The following is a 27,588-nucleotide window of genomic DNA, read 5'->3' on the forward strand; positions in this document are numbered from 1 at the left end:
CGTCTTTCTTGATATGTTGTAATCAATCGATCAAACAAATCTTTGTTTTGATAAATTGGATAACCAATGTAATCTCCCTTTCTATCCCTTTCTCCATTTGAAATAAGTGCATCTTCACTTTGCGATCCAACAGTCAATTGATAAAGAATGCATTCAAAAGAATTGTATACGTATAGAAAACTTTCATTTCGAACCAACCATTGCTCCATGATTACAAGAACTTGAAATTTTCTAGAGAGAGAAATTGATTATGAATGGGTTTTCTAGAGAGATAAAGTGATACAAACAAGTATTCTAGAGAGAGAAAGTCGAATTATGGATCAAATCAAAGATAAATTCGACTTCTAGAACACAAAAACACTCTCTAAACACGAAGATCAATGAACAAAAAGAATCACCAAATCAAAATAGCCATCAAGGATCAATTCTTGATGAGATTCAAGAACACCCGCTCTGATACCAATTGTAGTGGTGTTGATTCTGATGGCATGTGCGGAATTAGAAAGATCTAGTGATTCATCATACAAAATCAAGAACACAAGGAGTAAATAATTCTTTGTAAGCTCTTATTAGATCTAGAAAGAATATACAAATGGGTTTGTACAAGTTTCTCTCTCTAGTCTAACACTCCATATGGACTCTTACATAATGGGAGTCACTCACTTCCTATTTATAGGAAAAGACTCAACCCATTTACACATACAAAGAGGAAAGCCTAAAACAATACATCCAAGCATGACTTTGCACCCCTAACAGATTCAGTTGTTGTTCTTGTGTATTTAATTACATGAGATTATATGTATCAAATCAGATATGATTTATATTGACAATAATCATTTTCGCATTCACGTTCAATAGTTGTACTTATATATTTAGTCACATATGATTTATGTATACAAGATTCATTTTCTCGTTTTCGATTCAATAGCTTTTCTTTTTTCCACATTAATCATATGTGATTAAATACATACAATCACATATGATTAAATACATGAGAAAAAATATTGAATCAAAAATGAAAAAATGAATGTTATCAATATAAATCATATGTGATTTGATACGTATAATCACATCTGATTAAGTACATGAGTATAACGATTAAATCGAGAAAGAAATAATGAATCTTCTCTAGATAAATCATATGTGATTAGGTACATATAATCATATCTGATTATATGTATTTAATCACATTTGATTTATGTGGACAAAATTCATTTTTGTGTTTTTAATTCAATAGTTGGTCTCGTGTATTTAATCACATATGATTTATGTGAAAAAAATTTATTTTCACGTTTTTGATTTAATAAATCATATTTGATGATATATATATATATATATATATATATATATATATATATATATATTTATATGAGCGTTCAATCGAGAACATTTCTCATTACAAGAACATTTGATATCAATTTGGGACCACACAATTTTTGAACGCTCTTATATATATATATATATATATATATATATATATATATATATAGAGAGAGAGAGAGAGAGAGAGAGAGAGCTAGGTTCAAATGTTTCTAGCAACTATTGTGTGCATGAATCCACCAATAGGAATTTAGGAATAATTTAATCATTAAATAAATTAATAAGGGTAAATTAGTAAATCATGACTCTAAATTTATGGTAATTGAGATAAATGGGGGATTTCATTTTAAAATCACCAAAATAAAAGGAGGAAGAACGACCTGCCTTCATCTTCTGCTCTGCTTCTTCACAACCCAACCCTAAATCACGGAAGTCATCGGACACCACGACCACCACAGCCGCAATAAACCCTAAAATCACCATCTGATTATGAAGATTCTAAGTTCAAACGATTCTGAAGATTGGCTGCTAATCAAAATGAAGGAGATGATGAAGCAGAAGATGATGAATAGGTTTCACAAGCGCAATTCCTCTTCAGCATCGTATGTTGATTTTAAATTAGGCGAAAAACTCGATTTCAAGTTCTCTACCCTTCAAGCTCTTCAGGTCTATCTCTTTCGTTTTTCATACACACAACTGTTATCTGTTCCTCTTTGTCAATTTAAATGGATTGTCAAATGATTCTTCAATTGGTGTTGTTTAATTTAGATTTTGTTTTTTTTCTTTATTTGTGATTGAAAGCCAAGCCACACTCATAGTACATAGATATCTTCACTTGCTGGATGTTTGCTTTTTTATACTTTGAGCTTTGATTCTCTATTATCTATATATGTTGCACGAAAGTTGTTTGTCGATATGTCTAAAAGAGAATGTATTTCTTCAAAACTCTTAGAATGTCTATTATTCTGACAGAATTCGATTTCAATCTCTCCTTATTTGTCAAGATAGGAAAAGTAAAAAACATTGCAAGATAGGAAAAATGAAATACATTTTGTTAGAATCTTGTCATGTGGTACGTATTCTGTCAAAACTCTTAGAATGTCTATTATTCTAACAGAATTCGATTTCAATCTCCTTATTTGTCAAGATAGGAAAAGTAAAAAACATTGCAAGATAAGAAAAATGAAATACATTCTGTTAGAATATGCTATCATTCTCTATTATATAGTTTCTATTAAATAAGTAATGCTTGTATTCTGTCAGAATTTATTTGTATAAATGCATTCTGTTAGAATCTCTTTGAGAATGTTTGTTAACAACAAGTAAATTAGCTTCACTGGTAATACTAACGAATAATGCATCTTATTCTTTCAGAATGCCTTGAAGAAGGAATTCAATATTGATCATACAAGAGAAAGATTTGGAATCGAGTTCAACAACAGGTATATTTTGCGAAGAATTACATTCTTACGATGATATATCACATTTTCATCATAGTTTGAATCAAGTGCATTATTTGGACCATTGATGAAGATCATGTGTATTTGCTTAATAGTTGTATATTTAAGAATGTTATTTCTTAATATTTTTATTCATTTTTGATGATATTCTGTTAAAATATGTATAACTATATTAAATTGTATAAGACTATTAGTTTGTAAGAATATGTATAATTTTGTATTCACGTTCTAATGTATATGAAGAATATATATTGAATTATTAAATCAGGTTAATTATCAAAAATATATGCATTGCAAATGTATTCCGCAAGAATAAATTCGAAAATATCTTTACTAATTAATGTTTGACATTCTGACATAATAAAATCGGATTTTTAAATTTGAATTAATTTAAAATATTCAGATTTTAAAAAATAAAGGAATTAATTATCCCTAAAAATGTGAAAATTTCCTTTTTTTAATATAGGTTAATTGACAAAAATGTCCTTATGCTGGAATTTGTGTGATTATATGGTACATGTTACCCTATTGTGATATCATAGACCCCTCAGATCATGATCTTTGATTCTATTTCATCCGGTAGTCCAGATTTGTGCATTCTGGCACGCAATAGTTAATAAAAAAACAAAATAATCTAAGCATATATATATATATATATATATATATATATATATATATATATATATATATATATATATATATATATATATATATATATAGTGAAGTTCAGTAAAGAACCATTATTAAAAAAAAGAACCAATCGTGAGCGTCGAAATTTAAAACGATCAATGGCCAATGAAATGGATGTATACTTGGTACATTGGACGCATATACACTGGATTATACCATAAAACTCAACACTGTACCTAAAAATCAACCTCTTTTTTTCGTTAAAAATTTTTTTAAGTCACGTCTTTTATCGGAAAAAAATCGAATATATCGTTGTTAATGATTTTTCATCCTCTTTCCATAGAGATCCATGTAGATATATAAAAAAAAATTTCGAAAAAAAAAACTCACTTCGTTTTGTTGTTTTTTTTTAATATTTAAGTTTATTTTTATACCCAAAAAAACTAATTATATCAAAGTTTTCATTTTTTTGTCCTCTATTAATTAACATCAACATCGATGTAAAATAAAAATTACCTCGATCAGTTCAGTGTAAATCTAAACTATAAATATTTCAACTTTAACATTAACAATATGAATCTAACACTACTAAAAAAACACGCCTTTTCCGAGGGACAATTTCCTCGGAAATTCCTAGCAAACCGGTGTTTCCGAGGAAATACTGAGGAAAAGTTGTGCGTAGGTAAAACCCTCCTAGGAAACTTTTTGTAAGGGACTTCCGAGGAAATTTGCAAGGCATTTCCGAGGAGATACGTTTTGTGGGTAGTTCCGAGGAATTTCCTAGGCTATATTTTTCCGAGAAGTTTCCTAGGAAATATATTTCCGAGGAATTTCTTAGGAATTATTTTTCCGAGGAATTTTCTAGAAAATATATTTCCGAGGAATTTCTTAGGAAATATATTTCCGAGGCATTTCCTTGTACAATACTTTTCTAAGGAATTTCCTAGGAAGTATTTATTCTGACAGTTTTGCAACAATTTTTTAGTGACACTTTTATAATAGATTTTCCTAGGCATTTCCGAGGAAACCTGAGTTTTTTTTTAAAAAAAAATCAAAATGAATACAAGAAACAATATTTTTTCAACCCATAATATAAAAAAAATCTAATACAAATGACCAAATTTTGTTTGAAGTTTATATACAAACACGATAAACATAAATCCAAAATATTATCCATTACAACACAACTTCTAAACAAAGGTTTAAAAACAAACATAATATAAATATCTAACCATAAAATAATATAGTTGTTTTAAACAGTATTGGTGTTTACAACAATAATCTAAGGATAATTAGGTGGATTGCAAGCTTGTTGCATTGATCAATCTTACAGCTCCACCAAGAAGTCCATTGCTATTCAAAACCAAAAGAGTTGAAATTTATTTGTCATTATGAGTGAAACGTTTCAAAAGTTAGAAAAACCATACCATGTGTAGCATTGCTTTCTGTATAGGTAACCAAACTGTATTTTTGGACAGCAATGGAATCTTCTATTCATTCCCTTCGCCATTCCATCATACCAAAAACACAATAAAATTATTAATGGACAACATGAAGTTGACGCTTAGTTGTTGATCTTCATTTCTTGTTGTATCTGTCAGCCTGAGAAGATCATAAACAAACAAAATTATAAGGGTCGTGTGCAGGTCCAAAAATATAAACACCATAAACAGCAAGAATACCATTTTGTGTATATTAAAACTTGCAAGCTTTTGATAGTAATCTGCTCTCCATTTGTAGTCTGTTGAGATTTGAAATAAAAAAAAAAAAAAAAAAGATGAATTAGAATTTGAAAACATATTAAAAACAATTTACAAGAAAACCATATAAATTGCAGATAAGGAAACAAAAGCAATTCAAATAATAAATATGGAATATAAGATATTTAATCAAACAACGACTTTAGTTAAAAGAAGCATGAAATTTAATAAAAAGAAAAAACACAATGTTGTCATATGTGTATAAAAGCCTAATTTAATCTAACTCTACCTATTAGCAAAACCTATAATCTTTGAAAATTATAAGTTTAAAGAGGGTGTTTCAACAAATATTAGCAAAATATCAATAATCTGTTATTAAAGTTTAAATAATTAGATACAAATAACATAACATAACCTGTTACGATTGTTGTTGGTCATAGCAATAGAAGCAGGACAAATCAATGATCGTAGGAGTAAAATCAAGAAAATTTTACTAAAACACCTACCTTGCTGAAAAAAATCAGCCCAATACTGCTCCAATTCCTAAACATCTTCTGGAAATATCTAATTCCTCTCTCACTGCCATCTCCACTATGTGAAGATTATAAGGACTTATACAAACACAAGTTCTTTGAGGAATAAACTCAAACAGTTGGTATCCACAATACAAAATGTTAGGATAAACATGTTTCTAGATACCAAATACAAAGTGTAACTGATTTGATGCTCATGAAAGAGCATTAGGATTTAGGGTAAACGAAAGAAAAAATGGCAGAAACCAAACCTGGCGTTGGGAGGCAGTAACGATGCTGACAGAGTGAGGCGACAAGGGCGTTGGCGGTGACACACAAGAAGATGAAGTCACATAAGAAGAGATTGGAGAACAAAGTCGTTGACCGGACATTAACCGGCTGGTGGTGAAGGGTTGCAGATCGATTGCTGCACCAAACCGCCTTCAATGGTGAGTTGTGGTGTGGCGGTGAGGGCCGGCTAGGTCAACGAGAGAGAAAGAGAGAGAGAGAGAGAGAGAGAGAGAGAGAGAGAGAGGGGGGGGGGAGAGAGAATGAGATGAGAGATATCAGAGAGAGTGCCTGTGTACCTTACTCCAGTGTGAGTGATCAATGTGACTGGGAGACGAAGAGAAGGAGTGACTAGTGAGAGATTGGATTGCAAAATGGTGGCACAGATTTTCGGGATAAACCTAAAACCGGGAAGCGAAGCATTTAGGGGGGAACTGAAAATGGTTGAATTTTTTAGAATGCGACTTTTAGGATTTAAATTTGTCAAATTTTTAGACGTTTCCTAGGAAGGTCCTCGGAAATACCGAGAAAATGCCAAGGAAATGGAAACATTTGTTTGTGAATATCTTTTAAAACATTTATATAACTTTATCATTATCTTCAATTAAAATTATTACCACAAACATTATTTAGAATATTATCAAGGAAATCAAACACTTTTTTTTTCGTTTATTTAAATAACACCGGCCATCATTAGGATTATTTTTAGTATATATATATATATATATATATATATATATATATATATATATATATATATATATACTAAAAAAATAATAATAATTTCATATCCAAATATGTGCTGAAAAATTTAGATTACGATATAAATAGTTGGAAAAATAATAAATAATATTCAGTTTCCTCAGAAATACGTAGGAAGTGATTTCCTCGGAAACACGTAGGAACTTCCGAGTGATTTCCTAGGAAATAATTTCTTTTTTCATTTTTCCGTGTTCAAACACCATTTTTTTAGTTTCTTTTTTTGTTCAACTTTGTTATAAACAAAATACTTTTAACTTACCAAGTTATACTTATTATCCACATACACACAAAAATAAATATAAAATAAAAATGAATTTTTTGAGTAATAGATTACGAAGGTGTAAACGCATGCATGTACATATATATCGTATTTAACCGAGTAAGATAAATTTATTTAATGTATAACAAAGTTGTATTAAACGTGGAATGAAAAAAAAACAACGTTTAAACCCCGAAAAACAAAAAACAAGTTTTAGTCCTAGGAAATCCCTTGGAAATACCTACGCATTTCCAAAGGATTAGTCGTTATTTTTTATTTGTTCCATACTTTGTGCAACTTTCGTATACATTAAATACTTTTATCTTACCAAAATATGTATTATGCACATACGTAAACATACATGTGTACACATACACTATATAGAATGTATAATGATAAACAAATGTTTTGAGTAATGTGTTATTTTGAGTAATGTGTTATGGTGGTGTGCACACTTACGTATGTATATATCATGCATAACTTATGTATATATCATGCATAACTTGGTAAACTAAAAACAATTCATGTATAATGAAGTTGTACAAAATATTGAACGGAAAAATAAATGTCTCATATTTTAATATTAGAAAATGGATTTTGTTCCTAGGAAATCCTTAGGAAATATGTGGGAACTTCCGATGGATTTCCAAGAAAATACATTAGTCGTCACAAATTTGTGGGAAATGCGTAGGAAGTTCCAAGGGATTTCTTAGGAATCAAACTCATTTTTTCATTCTTATTATTTTTTATTCGTTTTATACTTTGTGCAACATTGTTATACATGAAATACTTTTATCTTACAAAAATATGTATTATGCACATACATAAACATACATATGTACACATACACTATACAGAATACATAATGATAAACAAATGTTTTGAGTAATGTGTTATGGTGGTGTGCACATTTACGTATGTATATATCATGCATAACTTGGTAAACTAAAAGCATTTCATGTATAATGAAGTTGTACAAAATATTGAACGAATAAATAGATGTTTCAACTTTTAATATTAGAAAATGGATTGCGTTCCTAGGAAATCCCTAGGAAATATGTGGGAACTTCCGATGGATTTCCGAGGAAATACATTAGTCGTCACAAATTTGTGGGAAATGCATAAGAAGTTCCAAGGGATTTCCTAGGAATCAAACTCATTTTTTCATTCTTATTATTTTTTATTTGTCTCATACTTTGTGCAACTTTGTTATACATGAAATACTTTTATCTTACAAAAGTATGTATTATGCACATACATATATACACATACACTATATAGAATACATAATGATAAACAAATGTTTTGAGTAATGTGTTATGGTGGTGTGCACATTTACATATGTATATATCCTGCATAACTTGGTAAACTAAAAGCATTTCATGTATAATGAAGTTGTACAAAATATTGAACAAAGAAATAGATGTTTCAACTTTTAATATTAGAAAATGGATTGCGTTCCTAGGAAATCCCTAGGAAAAGTGTGGGAACTTCCGATGGATTTCCTAGGAAATACATTTTTCATCACAAATTTCTAGGAAATGCATTTGAAGTTCCAAGGGATTTCCTAGAAATCAAACTCGTTTTTTCATTCTTATAGGTTCAAACGTTATTTTTTTGTTCCATATTTTGTGCAACTTTGTATACATGAAATACTTTATCTTACGAAAATCTATATTATACACATATGTAGACATACATATATAGACATACAATGTATAGAATATATAATGATAAACAAATGCTTTGAGTAATGTGTTATGGTGGTGTGCATACGTACAAATGTATATATCATCCATAAATTGGTAAGCTAAAAACAAGTCATGTATAATGATGTTGTACAAAAATATTGAACAAAAAAAAAGACGTTTCAACATCGAATTTAAAAAAAAAAAAAAATGGATTCTATTCCTAGGAAATCCCTTGGAAAGTAAGGAAACTTCTTTTCTAGTAGTGAAGTGTAGTAGCAGTCATGGTTTAATTTGTTTAAGTAACACACGTGTCTATATAAATTGATCATTTATATGCTAGTTCATAGGACATTCCTCGGAAATACTGAAGGAATACCGAGGAAAGTATAGTAAGTACAACATTCGTAGGAAAAGTGTAGGAACAATGACTGTATTCTCTACTAAAGTCGATATGATTTATTTTGTTACAAGAAAAAAAAATGTTAAAAAAATATTACTAAGGAAATACAGAGGAAAGTTGGGTATTTATAAAGATCCTAGGAAAAGCGTAGGAAATACCGAGAAAATATCGAGGAAAGTGTAGTTAGTAGAAACTTCATAGGAAAAGTGTAGAAACAATGAGTGTATTCTCTACATTAACTCGATATGATTTTTTTGTTACAAGAATGAAATTGTTAAAAACAATATTACCAAGGAAATACCGAGGAAAGTTGGGTATTTATAAATATCCTAGGAAAAGTGCCGAGGGATTTCCGAGGAAAGCGTGTTTATGGTTATTCCTAAGATTTTCCTCGGTAATTCGTAGGTAATACCGAGAAATTCCTTTTCCTCGGAAATATTCGTAGGAAATCCCTCCTTTTTCTAGTAGTGTAACTTATTATTATTGACATTGTGAATCTATACTGAAATTTCGGTTTTTTTTACATCCATATGTATCTATGTTTAAGGAATACCAAAAAAATATAGATTTTGATATATTTATTAAATTTTTTCGATAAAAAATAGGCTTTAACTTTTCAAAAAACAAATAAATGAAGTGGGTTTTCTTTAACAAAAAAAAAATTGTATATCAATATAGATCTCTATGAACTGAGGACGAAAAATCATGAATAATGGTATATTCGATTTTTTTTTTTCGATAAAAAACATGCCCTAGAAAAATTATACGAAAAAAAAAATAGGTTTTGTCTTTGATTGCTTTAAATTGCGACGTTTTACATTAGTATTTTTTTTTGGTTCGTTGATTAATAATAATTTTCTATTGAATTTTTCTAATAATAATTTTTTTATTGAATTCTTCTATTGTTAACCTATGTAAAAGTTTTACGAATATCTCATTAAATCGCTCACTATTTCAATTGTTAACGTATGTATAAGCAGAATCTTACATGGATATTCTTGCATCAAAAGGAGAACACAAAATATGTCGCTATATCTACAACAATAGCAACATTGAGTTATATCTATTAATTTATATGACAGTACCCATATGTTTATATTAACAACAATCGCATTTGCATTTAAGTTTATTACACACCACTTTAATTAAAGCCCATGAATATACATGAAAGCATCACCTTTAGAGGAACATAAGCATGAAATCATACATAATGAGTAACTTGTAACCCATTTTAATTGTCATATAGTTATACTTCTTGTAGTCTTCAACATCATTTGATCAATATCAGGATCACTTGAGAAGGTGAAGCTCAACAACTTTGGTAACTTTGTAAGCAAGATCAATGAGTGCATCTGGGTCAGGGACGTCTTCATTTATCTTCTCATACTCAAGCGTCCATGTCACAAAGTTGTTTTCACCATTTTCACTAAAGTGAATGTGTGCTTTTAAGCTTTTGTAAATCTGCAACATGGCATCTCCTTCTAACGGCGTGTAGGTGATGGATTTGTTTTTTTCATCTGCAGCTTCGAGAACTTGCTTCGAAGATAGTAACTTTCCATCTATAAACAATCAAGAAACACAATAAAGAATCGAGGCTATTTGATTCGTCTTAGAAATTAAAAAAGGTTATAGATAGACATCTTTTAATTAAACAGTTGTACAAACGACTAAACAAGGATTATTAATTAATGATGTTAGGGTTCCTAAGATAAACATGCATGCATGGAATGCTTTTCAAAAAGAGAAAATTAAAAATCTAGCTATTTTTTTAATGACGTTTCATTTAATAGTCAAAACTTAGCGTTTAGCTAAAAACAGCCAACGAAACATTATACGATTAGAGGTGGCAATGGGTCGATCTGGGTTGGGTTCGGGTTCAACCCATTTATTAATTAGGTTGAAAATGTCAACCCAACCCAAGCTGTTTATTTAAATGGGTTTGATATTTCCAACCCAACCCAACTTATTAGATAAATGGGTTGTCATTGGGTTGACCTGTTTATGTAATTCCCGACCCAACCTATTAAATAAGTGGGTTAAACTTGAGTTAACCCATTTAAAATCAATTAAATAAATTATGTAATTAAATATTATACCATTTAAATTATAAAACGTAAATAAAACTTCATAATTATGACAAAAGCACAATCGTAATTCATAAATACAAATATATTGTTCAAAAAACATTAAAAATGTTTAGTTTCAATGTGAATTTAGAGAGTGACCAGTATTATCGGTGCTAAAAAAAGGATGGAAATTTGGATTGAATTTTATTAAACATAGATAATAATAAAGCAATATTATAATTTACAAATTAATACTTTGATTAATACATGATAATATACAAATAATATTAAATTATATATATATATATATATATATATATATATATATATATATATATATATATATATATATATATATATATATATATTAAAGTTAAATGAGTTGACGGGTTGAAAACGGGTTGATAATTTTTACCCAACCCAACCTATTTAATTAAATAGGTTAGACGAGTTGACCCATTTAAATTAAATAGGTTTAAAATCTTAACCCAACCCGTTAATTTTGGGTTGGGTTCAGGTTGGGTCGATTTTTGCCAGCTCTATATACGATTAATAAAGCCTATGGTTTCCTCTTATAACCTATGGTTTAGTCATATACTGAGCTAATTACATATAGTTTATGGGTAATATGTTATGGTTTTGGAGCCCATCTACAGTTTCGAGGCCATTAGCCCATTATATATAAAGTTAAAAAAATTTATTTAGGTCATTTTTTAGTGTTTGAAGCTAAAGAAACGCTGTCAATGACGACCGGAAACAACTTGTTTTTTTCTCATAAACTTCAATTTTTATTTGCTTTCTATCGTTTATCTTAAAATCTAATAGAATTGGGTGTATATATATATATATATATATATATATATATATATATATATATATATATATATATATATATATATATATATATATATATATATATTGCAACTACCAAAAAAAAAAGCCTGAAACTATAGGAGAGGTATGCCACCTACGGTGCATAAGCTACTAATGCACAAAATGTTGTATTAGCGGTTTATATACCGTAGATGACATACCATGCACATCTATAGTTTGCGGTGTTTAATTTGTTTTTTTTTTCTAACATGTATAATGATATATTTTATTATGTGGTATATTATTTGCATTGATCGGTAGTTTGATCGAAAAAGTAATTGAATCCCAAGAACAGTAGCTTATATGAAGGAAACAGTAGATGACACCTGCGAGATTTGTTCTTGATGCTCATTCAAATAGCAAACAGTAGTTTTGTTTAGAGCATACGGTAGGTAGTAAATCACCTACGGTTTTGTCGAAAAAATTGAATTTTTTCTTATAATCCGAGACGAAACCGTAGACTTTACCCAAAACCGCACGCATCTTAAATTAGCTACAGTTTTTTTGGCCATTTTTTTTAGCTAATTGCAAAATTTTGACTAGTAAATGAAAAATAATTAAAACATATGGCTAGTTTGTCATTTTCTCTTTGAAAAACCATAGTACAAATTGAAATCGTAACTTGTTCATATATTCAGTTATATATATAAAGTGTATAGTTTTCATATTATTATCGTATCTTCACATTAAATGATATTTGAGCTAATTCTGACATGGTGATAGCTTGAGCGTGATAAGTTCCAACTTCATATGTTTTCCTAAATTAGGAACGAATATTACGTACCAATTTTGTAGTTCCAGATAATTATGGATCCGATTGCACCCCATTCGCCTTCTACCAATTGGCATCCAAGAATGTGATCGGGGGCTATCTTCGACAAGTTGTTTGGCCTGTACCTGAAGAGTCCAAGAAAGACATCTGCATTGCATTTGATATCCACTTGGGCCACCTTCTTCCCAGATAAACCCATTTTTCAAGAAAATGTTTTAGCTCTACTGTAAGGTAAAAGCTTTGTGATGAGAAAAACTCTTGCCTCCCCTAGGCCTTTATATAGAGCCATCTACAATTTACTTTACCAGATTGAGAGGTAAACAAGAATATTAATGTACGAAAAGCAATCCACCATCTTTTTATAAGGGGTTGATGGATATTCATATTCTCGTTCTCTATCTAACCAACATGTATCTAAATTCTGAATGGTATTGCTTGGTTCAACAATCAACACTTCCACTTGTGTTTTGCAATTCCAAAGTTCGCAATTATTAAGCTATATATTCCACATGAAATGGACATGGGAATATGACATTGTTAACTGTGGTCCTAGGTAGCCCTGAAGCTAGTAATAGATGCTATATTAAGAAAAAAAATTATGAAGTTGTACAAATCAAGATGGTACTCTTACAAGACCAAGTACACCTCCAATCTTTCTTTAAACTTATGAGAAACTTAAACACACAACTCATCAAATGTATCTCGACAATGATGCAAGGGGAAAATTATGTGAACTCTTGTATAATATTCCTTAGACATTTACATTTTTATATATTGCAAAGTTTTTTTTTGTTTGTCTATATATATATATATATATATATATATATATATATATATATATATATATATATATATATATATATATATATATATATATACCATTAGGTTTTCTGATTAGACAATCAATACATTTTAGGTATCATCGTACAAAGAATGAGAAAGCAACGGGCAACAAGTTGTGTCACTAAGCCTTTTTCTGTGGTAAAGTCAATTCTTTTGAAGACTACATCCATAGATCTAGAGAATATAACATTGCTATGCATGATCCGTTGTACTCAACTAAGAAGCTCCACCGCATCCGACGCAAGAAAACCAAACATATAAAATGCAAATGGTATGAATACAAGTTGATCACGGTTTCTCATGTTTGGTGACCTTGCATGTAGCAGCTTTTAATGCAGTATGTCCAGTCATGAAACCTCCGACCCTCAAACTTACGAGAGAGGATACCCATGTAAGGTCCATACATGCGTATTTCCCTCCAACCCATCAAAAAATCAAAAGGTCAGCCGGTTTAAGGGTTGACCTTCCTTCTGTCGAGTCAGTCATAAAATTCACAGGAGTCTCTTTCTTGGTGGAAACCCCAGTACGCTTACATATGTCGACCAAAACATCCCTAACCATATTTTACCTATATTTGAGGGGTATGATATTTGTTAATATTATATTGATAGTATAACCAATGATTTTAACAGAAGCATTGAATTTTTTTCAACCAAGCATTTATCGACAAGGAGATTTACAAATGTGTTATGAAAAAGCTCAGTTAAAGTTGTATTTTAAAAAAGACTAATGTAGAAAATATTAATAGACTAATCATAATTGATAGCGGTGTTAAACTTGTTTCGTTAAGTCGGTGTACTAGTGTATTGGAACAACATGATAAGTTTTGTTTAATAGTGAAGAACTTAAGGTTTCCGGGAGTGGAGAGGTCTCCATGCGTGAGATGCTTACGTGGAGGGCCTCTCCATGCGTGAACACCCCCCCCCCCCTTAATGGTGTGATGGTTGTGATGTGAAGAAGAAGACGGAAGAAGACGAAGAAAGGGATTGGTTGGTCAATTTTCGACCGTTTGAAAGTATTGAATAAAAAATATATGTTTTTTTATTTTTAATTTACTCTCTCTATATATATACATCCACTTTACATATATTTTTCAAAACAAAACACACAAATTATTTCAAATCAAACACACACATTCAACAAAAAATTGATGACGATTCTAATAACGAGATGGTATTGCACAAACTATTGTCTGCGGCACAAGATATGGTTCGTGAGAGAGGCGAAAATTCACACGGCGAGAAGAAACATAGAAAATGGATCAACTGGGATCGAAAACGGCAAATGAACTTTTGGTACGTGATTATTTTCCCCCTGATGGTTTATATGATCTATCGAAATTTGAAGAACGTTTTCGTATTAGTAGAAATTTATTCTTACGTATAACTAGAGATTTGGAACATAATTATGTGTTTTTCCAATTACGATGGGATGCCAGTGGTCAGCATGGTTTTACTACAATACAAAAATGGACGACTGCTTTTAGACAATTGGCATACGGAATAACCGCAAACGCATCAGATGAGTATTTGAAAATGTATGAGAAGACGGGTCGAGAATGTACATATCTATTCTGTGAGTATGTTATAGAGTTTTACCGTGACATATACTTGCGACATCCGACTAACAGTGATGTCGAAGAGTTGTATGCCGCGCATCAAGCTAAACATGGTTTTCCAAGGATGCTTTCTAGTATTGATTGTACACATTGGGAGTGGACAAATTGTCCCAATGCGTGGCGTGGTCAATTTACGCGGGATGATTATGGGGTCCCGACTGTTATATTAGAGACGCTTGTATCACAAGACAAATGGTTTTTGCATGCATTTTTTGGTTTGGCGGGGTCCAACAATGACCTAAATGTGCTTCAAGCGTCTCCGTTATTTAACAATATTTTGCAGGGTAAAGCACCAGACATGTCATACGCTGTGAATGGAAATGAATATAAGTATGAGTATTACCTACGTGATGGGATATATCCAAAGTATGCTACATTTGTCAAATAATATTCATTTCCAACCGATGAAAAACAAAAAATGTTCAAGTTAGCACAGGAATCTGCACGGAAGGATGTGGAACGAGCGTTTGGAGTCGTAAAACAAAAGTGACACATAATCAAACATCCAGCACAGACATGGGATAGGGCAAAACTAACTATGATGTTGACAGCTTTTGTTATTTTATAGAACATGATAATATAGAAGAAGAGGGCAGGACTATTTGTTCATATACCGGGTATGTTATACTTAATCTACCTGTAGTAACACAAGTTGGCAGCCCGACATACTTCTCTAGGGTTTTGGAAATACAAAATCGTAAAACACATCACGATTTAACCGAACACATATGGGGAAGACAACTCCAATGGGGAAATGAAGATGAAGACGAAGAGGATGAGGGCGATGATGACGATGCGAATGCAGACGGTGACGGCGAGGCGGATGAGGGCGATGACGACGATGACGACGAGTAGTATTTGTCTATGGTTTTTATGTTTTTTAATTAAGTAGTATAATGTTTTATATTTATTTTAGTAAAATAGGTTTTAAATTTCTATGTTTTTAATTAATGAAATGTGGTTTTATTTTTTTGTGTTTTCAAAAAATTTATTTACGTTATAAATTATGTTTTTTATTTAATATAATGTTACAAAAAATAAAAAAATAAAAAAAATTATTTATGTTATAAATTATGTTTTTTATTTATTATAATGTTACAAAAAATAAAAAATAAAAAAAATTATTTATGTTATAAATTATGTTTTTTATTTATTATATGTTACAATATATATATATATATATATATATATATATATATATATATATATATATATATATATATATATATATATATATATATATATTAGTGGTAACTATTGCAAATGTCTAGTGGGTTAGTAGTGAGCTAACGTGACGCTGAGGTGATAACACTTTTTCAATGATTGGTTGTGACCGTTCCCCACACCCCCTAAGAAGAATAATATATGGTGATAAAATGTATAAATTCAAACAATCTAAAAGGGGATAGCTATTCATCATGATGATCTTTTACATAGACATTTCATTCCAAAATAGGAAGACTATGATTTGGGATATATCTATATACTTTGTATAAAATTACGAGATTGGTACACTTGATAACACCTTTGACTTCATATAAACGGAAGTCTTATTTCCTTGTGATTTACGAACAAGAGAAACTAACCTTTGGACGGAATCCCACTTCTTTTGTTAGAAGAGTTGTTCAAAATTCTTTTTTGTCTTACAGAAATTATGATGTTGAAACTATAGAAAATGTTATTGTTTCTTGCGACAATGTTGAAAAAATAAATAAATGAGAAATTGTTAAACCAGTTGTTTGATATTAATTGATGATGAAAGTGATCAATTATTTGACCCAATTTAAAACAGTTTTCAAGCAACACTATTTAATTTCTTACAAAAATGAATTGACTTCTTATGACTTATATTAATACATCTCTCACTACAAGAGAAGTCCCACCAATTTCAAAAGCAAGTACATCATCCCAAATTAATGTTATGTGACTCACCTAATTCTGTCGACATAACTGATAACAACTATCTAATCTAGTAAAACGTTAGCAAGAATCGAATACCATCAAAAGAAAGTACATTTTTTGCATGGCTTCACTTGTCTCTACAAACTAAAATCAACAAACTACAAACGTACAATTTACAAAAATGCCATCGTCCAGAGACATGCACCAAAAACTCGAACGAAAGAAACAGAATCCAACACTGAAAACCCTACCGATGTGGTAGAATTCGTAGACGGAGCCACAGATGTTCCATTGATGAAGCTTCCATTACTCCCACCACTAAAAAAACATCAAAAAGAAAACTTGAAGTACGTATTTATATCCCTTCACAATCACACAAACGAATTAACAAATACTAAAAAGATGATCTTGTATTCTTTTTACCTTCCCGGAAAAGTACAACCATCGCGACTTGGATTAGTGGTTGAAATGGTTGCGACGCCATTGAAGTTGCAGGTTCCGTCAGCCATGGCCATCCGGTGATAATAAGAATCAAAAGCGTAAGTCGCATGTGCCACCACCGTATCCGGCTCATAACACGGTTCACCCTGCAACATCACCGAACAATTCACCTTCCCCGGCCCACACGCCCAGTCCAACGCCGCCTGCAACATCTTCTTGTCGGCGTCTTTCTTAGCCACACAATAAGTCTCGTCGGTGGTGTCATTCGCTAACACAGACCCAGAATCAATCAAATGAAGCACATAAACCGGCTTCCCATTTGAATCAAAAAGCCCCCAGTTTTTTTCCGACACCGATCCCGGTTTCAAATCTTCGTTATAAAGCTCGTAGATGTACGTACTGGTGGCTACTCCGGGGTGTTTTGGAGTTCCGGTGGTGTTTAAAACATGTTTGATCAAGTTACTGTTGTAGGTATTGGCGTTATCGAGGGTGGCGTCTGGTTCGTTGGAATCACCTTTTGATGGCCAACCGGATTCCGTTACAACGATCGGAATGTTTGTGTAGTTTAGATACAACATCGCGAAATACGCTGCATCCACCACAGCGTCGAAGACGTTTGTGTAGTGTAAAAGGGTGTTGGAATCGATGGCTTCTTTTTCCGGCGTGAGAGGGCGGAATAGGGCGTAGTCCAACGGAATTGCGCCGTTTGATTGGATGTAATCGGAATACGGGTAGACGTTAAGCATGAGGTATGAGTCGGTGGATTGGAGGAATTCTAGCAATGAAACCATTACAGGTTCCCATGTCCGATTAAAGAAGGCTTGCGACGGAGGGAAGGAATCGAGGATAATGGAGGAAGAATGGACGGTGGAGACTTTGATTTGAGAGTCTAGACTGGCGGCGATTAGGGCGGAATGGATGTATTTTAAGGCGGAGACTAGGATGGATGCGGTGTTTGGGGTGGTGGTGAGGACTTCGTTTCCGACTGAAATGGCGGTGATGTTGGTGGTGGTGATGTGTGGGAGGATGTTACGGGATACCCAATTGGCGGCGGTGGCGTTGGATTGAGCGATGGCGAGGAGTTGTTGGTTGGGAACGGTGACTGTGACTTGGATTCCGCTGCCGGAGAGGGCTAGGAGCATGGCCGGATCGGCGTCGTAGAGGCGGACATGGCGGATTTGTTGAGATTTCAGAAGGACTACGACTTGGGTTGGGTTTGGCATGTCGGAGAGGGCTGTGCCTATGTTTACTCCGATGAAGGCATCTGCAATCAAAAACACAGAAAGTATACGTTTTATGAACACCAGTTTTTATTTTTACAGATTCTTATTAAGTTAGATCAAGTAGATTATTAAAAAGTTGGTTTGTAAATAGTTTACTAAATTGTAATTAGCTAAAAAATAAGGTAAATTATGTTCATTTTTATGTAAAAGCTAGTTGAAAAGCTAATTATAATATGAAAAACTAGCTAATATTTGAAAATTTAATCGATAAAAACTAGTTGTTATCCTAAAAAGATAGTCTATGTAACATTTTATAAAACTAGTTTATTTAACAAAGATTAAAAACCATACTAACAATGACACGCCAAATAAATCGTAACAAACTTAAGTGAATTTCGTTGGCATAACGAAGATATAAAGATTAAACCATAAAAACAATCAAATAAAGAGTAAACCATAAACATAATCAAATAGTTTATAGATTTTGACCTTTTTGAATAAAACAAATACATGTTATCATTAGTTAATGATAAGATGCCACATATGTAAAACAAATTAATACCAACAAACTAAGGAATTAAGTAATTAACTTAACGGTTAAGTATTCTAAAAGAAAGAACGTTAATAAGACGATAGAGGAGAAAAATTATTAATAGCACCAAAGGACAATATAACAAATTAATAATATTAATAATCTTCAAACATTGAATATTATTAACCTCCCATTGATGTTTGAAGATACTCTATGGATAAAGTAACATTATACTTTTATTGCAAATAGAGATATTGAAATAATGGATTTATGTAAATTAATTTTATTTTTTTATATTAATAATAAGATTATAACAAAATTGACCAAAGTAGAGAAATTTATTTAATCAATTATATTTTTTGTGCGAATTTTTTTGTGGATGATTTTCTTTAAATTAAATTCTCAGAATTGTGAAATTCTTCATAACATTCTTAAACTTTTCAAATCATTGTGATTTGCGAAAGTGATATATTTTAATCTTTTTTCTTTTTTCTTTTTTGAAGTATTTTTTATTTGAAAACATTTAAAAACAATTTTGCGTTCGGCATTTGTGTAAAAAGCGAACAATGGTCAATTTGTTAAAACCTTTCCATAATTTTGATATATTTTTGATGTTCTCCTTAATAAATTATGTGATTTAATTAAAATCCTACAAACTTAGTTTCATTGATCATAATGGTTCAAATGAATTACTTTATGTTTAAGTATAACAAAACATCAAGTTTGATGTAATGTATCGATTTACATTTCATTAAAGTAAATTTTTATATAACATTTAGTGGATGATATTTGCACATTTTTTGGTCAAATATAATGTCTGAATGCAAAACACGGAGACTTATACACATACTAATATGAAAAAAATAATCTTAAACTCAATAATAATAATAATAATAATAATAATAATAATAATAATAATAATAATTTCTTCTACCAAACAGAATATAGGGAAAGGTAAAAACCTTTTTGATTCAAGAAGTGCGAATAAGGTCCAAAAATGATACTTATCGACATGTGTACACATACATTCTTCTTTTTCTTCTTTTTATATGTTAATATGTATAGTCAATTTAACAATAAATGTGTATATTAATTATAAATTTACTACAACGAATTATTGTCACTCTATAGACGCAGTCACATGGTTAGATTCTAAAATATTAAATGGGTTGTGACTTATGAGACTTGTCTAGACTAGATCGAGTCATGTTTCGGGTCTTTATCGAAATTGCTTAAAAGGGTACAAGGAACAAAGGTATTAAAGAACATTGTGTACAAAATTTAGAAAAAAAAATGATTTTTATAATGGAATCATTAAAAATATTTCACAAGATTGTATGAAACCAGAATCAAGCTCAAATTTAAACGATTACCCGAAAAATAAAATACCAAACAAGTCAATGGAGAAAAGAGTTGACCTTGGTCAGCTGAAACAGCCAAAGGAAGAAGCAGCAGAATAATGAAGATATTGATGAACATTTGTAATCTTGATTAACACCCAAATCTTCAAACAACCATTTAAGGTCAGTAATGGAAACTCGATCTCAAGAACCCATAAAGGAGTTTAGATATTGATGACCATTTGTAATATTGATGAACCGACATAGATATTTAGATCTTGATGAATACGCAAATCTTCAAAGAATCATTCCAGATTAGCGACAGAATTGAAGCTCGCAACCTCAAGAAGGCACGTGGGAATATAGAGAGAGAAAGTAACGAGGGTTTTTAGAGAGTAAAGAGATAGTTGTGATCTAGAAAACTTCAGAGAACCTATGAAGATCAATAATGGAAGCTCGACATCAAGATCCCATGTGGGAAATTTAGAAAAAGTGGGGAGGCTTTTTTGAGGATTCGAAGAGCCAACCAAGAGTGAGGGTGGGACAGAATGTTGTGGAGAGGGAGAGAAAGGGAGGAGGGCATTTTGATTGTAGAACTACAAGAAGAACCCTTCAATTAGTTTGTACTTTCAAAGGTAACCCTTTGTAAAAGCATCTACAATCTATGATCATACCATTTTACAAAACTTATATTTAAAAGAATTATGCTTGACTTTGAGAAGAACGCGGTATCGGACGCAACGAGAAGTAACGTTGCTGAGGTGGAAGTCGGAAACGCCATCGTGACGGGGGAACACCGCCCCCTACTCGTTGCTTCTCGTCGTGTTACAATTCGTGCTCGTTACCACCGGGTGAAACGGGGCGTTTCTTCTGTTTTTCTTCTTTAATTTTGCCTCACAATGGCATTGTGAGTTGGAACACCACCCCTGAAATTTGTCTCACAATTCAACGGCGTTTTTTTGGTTGCCCGTATCATACAACCTTAGTTACCAACAAAAAAGGAGCATCATTTTAAAAAGGGTAAATGACTTATCAGGGTAATATTTTTGTCGTTTTGTTCATATTTAGGTAACTTCTTTATTTTTATACATATTTTATCATTTAACTTGTTATATATGTTCACATATTGTCATTGTCACCGACTATACCAAGTGACAATGATAATATGTGAACAAATTAACAACTTAATTGGTTAAATGTGTACAAAAAAAAAGGTTGTCTAAATGTGATTACCCTGATAAGTTATTTTCCTAACTTTTAATAGCAATTATATTTTTCATATTTATTTATATTATTTTTTTCAAATGTTATTTTTAAAATATTCATAATTTCTTAAATATTAATTAAATATTGATCAATTTTAAACTTTACTTTTTAATGAGGTGTTTAGGGTTGTTCATGCTTATGGTCACTACGACCTCGATTGCTTGGTGCTTAGATCTTGTGTTCTAAACATCGTAACTTCTTCATACCATCTCAGATTTTATCGATCTTTATATACACGCGTTCATATTTGAGTCTACCATAATTTTTGTTTAGATTAATCTTGTAAAAGAGTAATATATTTTTACTTACGATTTTATAAAAAAAATGTTCATACATACATTCATAAAAACGCATGTATATAAAGATCGTAAAAATTTGAACGCGTGGATATAAAGATTGTTAAAATCTAAGATTATATGAATAAGCTACAACGTTCAGAACACAACAAATATGAACATGTGGATATAAAGATAATTAAAATTTGAGATCGTATGAATAAGATACGATGTTCACAAAACAATACCTAAGGGAAACACAAGTCCTAAGCAACTAAGCACATGAGATCGTGGTGGCCATAAGCATAAACAGCCTCAAACACCTAATTAACGATCGTCCCACGTAGGATGTCGTGAGAAATACCTAAAGAAATCGATCATAAGTATCGAATGTGTACAAAAACAACAGACTTACTTTGCAACAAAAAAAAATATATTAAGCACTAAATGTGCAAAAGAAAATATTAAGGAGAAAATGTGCACAAAGTGAAAATATATTACCCTATTAAGTTTTTTTTTTTTTTGGTTTACCTATAGTAACCGGATATAAAGACTGAATGTGTAAAGTTAAACAAGTTTAAGGACAAATGTGGACAAAAAATATTAACTCAATGACCAAATGTTTATAATCGAAAAGTACATTACCCTTTTAAGTCATTATCCCCTTCATATATATATATATATATATATATATATATATATATATAGAGAGAGAGAGAGAGAGAGAGAGATTTAGGTTTAAATGTTTTCAGTATCTATTGTGTGCATGTATGATTGATTCTGGACCAATCATTTTAGTTATTTTAAGAAAGTAATTAATTCATATTAAATGTTGAAGATGTAATTAATATCCATTATATCTTCAACATGTAATATGCATTAATTACTTTCTTAAAATAACTAAAATGATTGGCCCAGAATCAATAATCATACATTCACACAATAGATAGTGAAAACAAAATAACCTAACCCTATATATATATATATATATATATATATATATATATATATATATATATATATATATATATATATCAAGAACAAATAAAAAGGAAATTTTCGGTACGAATATAAGAAAATTTTTCTATACATATTTTTTTAACAAACAAACGAAATGAATCATTAGTTCAAAAATAAGATGAATCATAAGAAAAAAATTCTTAAAAAAACATCATCATGATTCATTTTTAAATAAATAAAAAAAATCAATTTTATGACAATTTTAGTGAATACCAACAAAATTATCGTAAAATTGAATTATCAAAATGTTTTTTTTGGGATTTTTTTTTTGAATCGTGTTATTTTTGTAACATCCCAAGTTCAGAAGTGCAAGTTCTGGGTTCAAAGTGTAAATAAGGATGGTCAACTCGGCGAGTCCATTGGTAGACTCGGTGAGTTGAGTCGCGATTCTGGTCGCGTGTTAAGTGGCCAACTCGGCGAGTCGGCGGCTACACTCGGCGAGTTAGTGCTGAAGAGAGAAAATCCCTAATCTTCGGGATTGCACCCTATTTAAAGGACTTAATGTCCTCCCTTCAGTCCCCTTAGTCCCCTTTGAAGTCCAGAAAACCCTAGATCCGTTGGTGAGAGCACTGGAGAGCAAATTGGAGCTTTGAGAAGTGATTGGTGAAGAGATTTTGAAGATTTAGAGGATTAGAGAAAGGGGCTTTGCATAGATTGGGATTATTCTTCAGTTGGAGCTTTCTTTTGAGGTAATAATTCGTTGCTTGAGCTTTTATGCATCTAGATCTATCATTTGTGGAAGTTTTGGGAGCATATCTAGTGTTATGTTGGGTTTAGAGGATGGATATGAGGTTGCTACCTCAGATCCGGGATTGAGATGATTCAGAAGTGCATAAAGTCCCTGTCCTTGAGTTGTTGGTGAAGCCTTCTTGTCCCAAACCCTAGCCTTGAGTGTTTATGGCTTAGATCTCCTTGGATTCACGTAAAGTGTGCCACTTTACGTGACGGATGGCTTGTAGAAGAGTAGATCCATGGATTGGAGCCCTTGCATGACTTGGAAGGCCACTATATGGGTTAAGAATTAGAGGTATTCGGCGAGTCACATGGGTGTACTCGGCGAGTTGTATGAACATGAGCATGGACTCGACGAGTTTGAAGAACAACTCGGCGAGTCTGTTGAAGATTGCCTTGGAATCGGCGAGTCTGTTCTTGGACTCGGCGAGTCTGGTCGTAGGACCCTAACTTTTCTGGTTAAGTCGTGAATCAGTAAGTCGAGGGACGACTCGGTGTGTTGAACAGGATAGGACTCGAAGATTCTTGGACTCGGCGAGTCTCGGGGTAACTCGGCGAGTATAGTCGAGGCATGGGAGTTTTCAGAGCATAGGAACTCGACGAGTCATCGGGTTGACTCGGCGAGTTGAGTCGTGATATGGGGTTTCTCATAGTATAGGGACTCGACGAGTCAGCGGGTTGACTCGGCGAGTAGAGTTAGTCAGGAAGGTTGACTTTGACTGAGGACTTTGACTTTGACCAAGGGTTGACCAGTTTGACTTCCAGGGGTATTTTGGTAATTATTTGTATTTATTGGTTTGGTTATTTGGTAATGATCAGTGGTGGAGTTCGTGTTGGTGGTCGGAGCAGCGTGGTCTTAATCCTTCAAGTCGGCAATTGCAGGTGAGTTATCCTCACTATATCGATGAGGTCTAAGGCACCAAGGTCGGCCCCTTTACCGGATAGAAAGTCAGATAGTTGTTGATTACTTTATTGTAGATTTATGTTACGATATGAGCATGAGATATACGTGTGACCGGAAGGTCTTATGTGTTATGGATAAGTAATTATATGATATGTGATCCGTATGAGTAGGGATGCGATATGAGTATGAGTTATATGTGCGACCGGAAGGTCTTAGTTACCATGAGAAGTATTAGTTAAGTTGATAGATGTTATGTGATTCGTATGAGTAGGATTGCGATATGAGTATGAGATATATGTATGACAGGGAGGTCTTATGAGTTACGAAGAGTATGCGATATAGGTTGTCTTATGATATGTGATATGTATATGTCATGTATGAACTGTATGAATCTATGAACTGTATGTTATGGACCGGAAGATCAATGGAGCATGGACCAGAAGGTCAATAGAGTATGGACCGGAAGGTCATTATGGGTAAGACCGGAAGGCCTACCAGGTTTGGGACGGAAGTCCCCTGAGACATTCGGATCGGAAGATCCCATAAAGTTATGGCCTGGAAAGGCGTATGTGTTGCTTGTGGTATTTTGGAGGTAATTCACTAAGCTTTCGAGCTTACAGTTTCAGTGTAATGTTTCAGGTAATTCAGGAGACTGTGGCAAGGCAAATGCGTGATCGTACCGCTCCTCAAATTTTATGTTGATGTTCTGGGATACTCTGATAATCAATGAAATGAAAACCTTTTTGTAATGATTTTATGAATATGGGTTGATTTTGAAAATTTTAAATTTATTGTAAATTTTCACGGTGTTACAATTTTTTATTTATCTAGTGATTCATTTGTTTTATTCGCTAAAAAAATTCTTACCTCCTAACCAAAAAGAATTCTTACCGGATATATATATATATATATATATATATATATATATATATATATATATATATATATATATATATATATATATATATATATATATATATATATATATGGTCCGGTTCCGATGAGGACTCATGAGGACACCTTAAAAAAATCTAAAAAAAATACAAATCATAAAATCGAGCATATTACTATATCCGGGAGAAACAAATTTGCATCATTAAAATTAAATTATGGATCATAAAAATTGAATCATGGATCATAAAAATGATCCATGCTTCAATTTTAATAATCCAATTTTTTTTCTCTTCGATGTAGTACTATGCTCGATTTTGATGATGTGTATTTTTTTAGATTTTTTTTCAATTTTTTAAGATATCCTCATAAGTCCTCAAATTAAAAAGAGTCATCACCTGATCGTGTTATATATATATATATATATATATATATATATATATATATATATATATATATATATATATATATACTCACAAATCCTCGATTTAAAAAGAGTCCTCAACCGATCCTGTTATATATATATATATATATATATATATATATATATATATATATTAAATGATATCCATAATTATAATTTGTTTTTTATTAACTAATTAAATTTGTCATTAATGCCAACAATAATATTCTTTCATAATGAGTTTGTATCTAGAATATTGACATTGTATTCTAATAGAATGAGAGTGTATTCTAGTAGAATACACTCTTGTTCTTCATATTTTATACAACTTTATTCTATTTCAAGTGAATGTGTCCTGATACAAAACATGTATTCATACATAAAACATAGATTTGAATTCATTATAAAAATAATATTATTAATGACGAATTTAATTAATTTCCATTAAAAGAGAGTTATAATTATGGATATCATTTATTATACATATAATTATGGAAATCATTTATTATTTATCCTTATTTAATTAAATAATTATTTAATTTTACTAAATTTCGATTGGTGCATTCTCGCACACAATAAATTTAGAAACACATTAACCTAGACATATATATATATATATATATATATATATATATATATATATGGTACGGTTCTTGTGAGGACACATTTTAAAATGAGAACTCGTGAAAACATCTTTAAAAAATTGAAAATAAAAAATCTACAAAAATACGAATCATAAAATCGAGCATAGATCTATGTCCGATAGAAAAAAAAATTGGAAAAAAATTGCATCATTAAAATTGAAGTATAGATCATTTTTATATTTTAATTTTGCATCATTATGATCCATGATTAAATTTTAATGATCCAAATTTTTTTTTCTAATTTTTTTTCTCCTCCTCATAGATATATGCTCGATTTTATGATTTGTATTTTTTTCAATTTTTTTAAGGTGTCATCACGAGTCCTCGCTTTAAAATGAGTCATCACCTTCTCTCTCTCTCTATTTATATATATATATATATATATATATATATATATATATATATATATATATATATATATATATAGGTTAAAGTGTTTTTTACATTTATTGTGTGCTAGAATGCACCAATAGGAATTTAGTAATATTATATTATTATTTAATTAAATAATGATAGATATTAAATGGTTTCCATAATAGTATGTATATTAAATGATATCCATCATTATAATTTTCTCTTTATGGAAATTAATTAAATTCGTCATTAATGTCAACAATAACATTGTTTCAGAATAAATTCGTGGTGTCCTCCCTCTTTGAGGTCGAGGGTTCAAGTCCCGTTGTGGACATAGGTGGAATAGGTGTTGTTAGCTTAGGAGTAGATTAGATTTGCCGGTTTAGAAAAAAAAATCTAGGTTTTTATGTAAGCAATAACATTATTTCAGGACTCACTCAATTAAAATACAATAAAGTTGTATGGAA

The 27,588-nt window shown here is 31.2% G+C and overlaps 3 protein-coding genes and 1 long non-coding RNA gene across 7 annotated transcripts; 1 reads left to right on the plus strand and 3 right to left on the minus strand.

Moving 5' to 3' along the window:
* Positions 1–4,609: 4,609 nt before the first annotated feature.
* LOC145071437 (uncharacterized) lies at positions 4,610–6,374 on the minus strand. 4 transcript variants are annotated; one of them, XR_013690461.1, is made up of 4 exons: positions 6,210–6,365; positions 5,895–6,049; positions 5,093–5,151; positions 4,610–5,012 (listed from the first exon to the last, which is right to left on the minus strand). It is a non-coding gene; the product is annotated as an uncharacterized LOC145071437 (long non-coding RNA). The 4 variants fall into 4 exon arrangements; XR_013690462.1 differs by having other exon boundaries at positions 4,610–4,763; positions 4,838–5,012; positions 5,895–6,365; XR_013690460.1 differs by having other exon boundaries at positions 5,617–6,374.
* Positions 6,375–10,114: 3,740 nt separating this feature from the next.
* LOC145068482 (kirola-like) lies at positions 10,115–12,988 on the minus strand. Its single transcript, XM_079015454.1, has 2 exons — positions 12,746–12,988; positions 10,115–10,581 (listed from the first exon to the last, which is right to left on the minus strand). Exons 1-2 carry the CDS (start codon positions 12,930–12,932, stop codon positions 10,313–10,315), a joined length of 456 nt encoding a protein of 151 aa, XP_078871580.1. The 5' UTR covers positions 12,933–12,988; the 3' UTR covers positions 10,115–10,312.
* A 1,844-nt stretch (positions 12,989–14,832) lies between these two features.
* Positions 14,833–16,049, plus strand: LOC145066969 (uncharacterized). The gene is made up of 2 exons (XM_079014203.1): positions 14,833–15,541; positions 15,763–16,049. The coding sequence occupies exons 1-2, from the start codon at positions 14,833–14,835 to the stop codon at positions 16,047–16,049; spliced, it is 996 nt and encodes a 331-aa protein (XP_078870329.1).
* Positions 16,050–17,002: 953 nt separating this feature from the next.
* LOC145066130 (glucan endo-1,3-beta-glucosidase 3-like) lies at positions 17,003–21,237 on the minus strand. The gene is made up of 3 exons (XM_079013312.1): positions 20,711–21,237; positions 17,520–18,801; positions 17,003–17,414 (listed from the first exon to the last, which is right to left on the minus strand). Exons 1-3 carry the CDS (start codon positions 20,769–20,771, stop codon positions 17,270–17,272), a joined length of 1,488 nt encoding a protein of 495 aa, XP_078869438.1. The 5' UTR covers positions 20,772–21,237; the 3' UTR covers positions 17,003–17,269.
* Positions 21,238–27,588: the final 6,351 nt, after the last annotated feature.

Source organism: Lactuca serriola, chromosome 8 (assembly GCF_051521515.1).
Source record: "Lactuca serriola cultivar US96UC23 chromosome 8, Lser_US96UC23_V15, whole genome shotgun sequence".
NCBI lineage: Eukaryota > Viridiplantae > Streptophyta > Magnoliopsida > Asterales > Asteraceae > Lactuca > Lactuca serriola.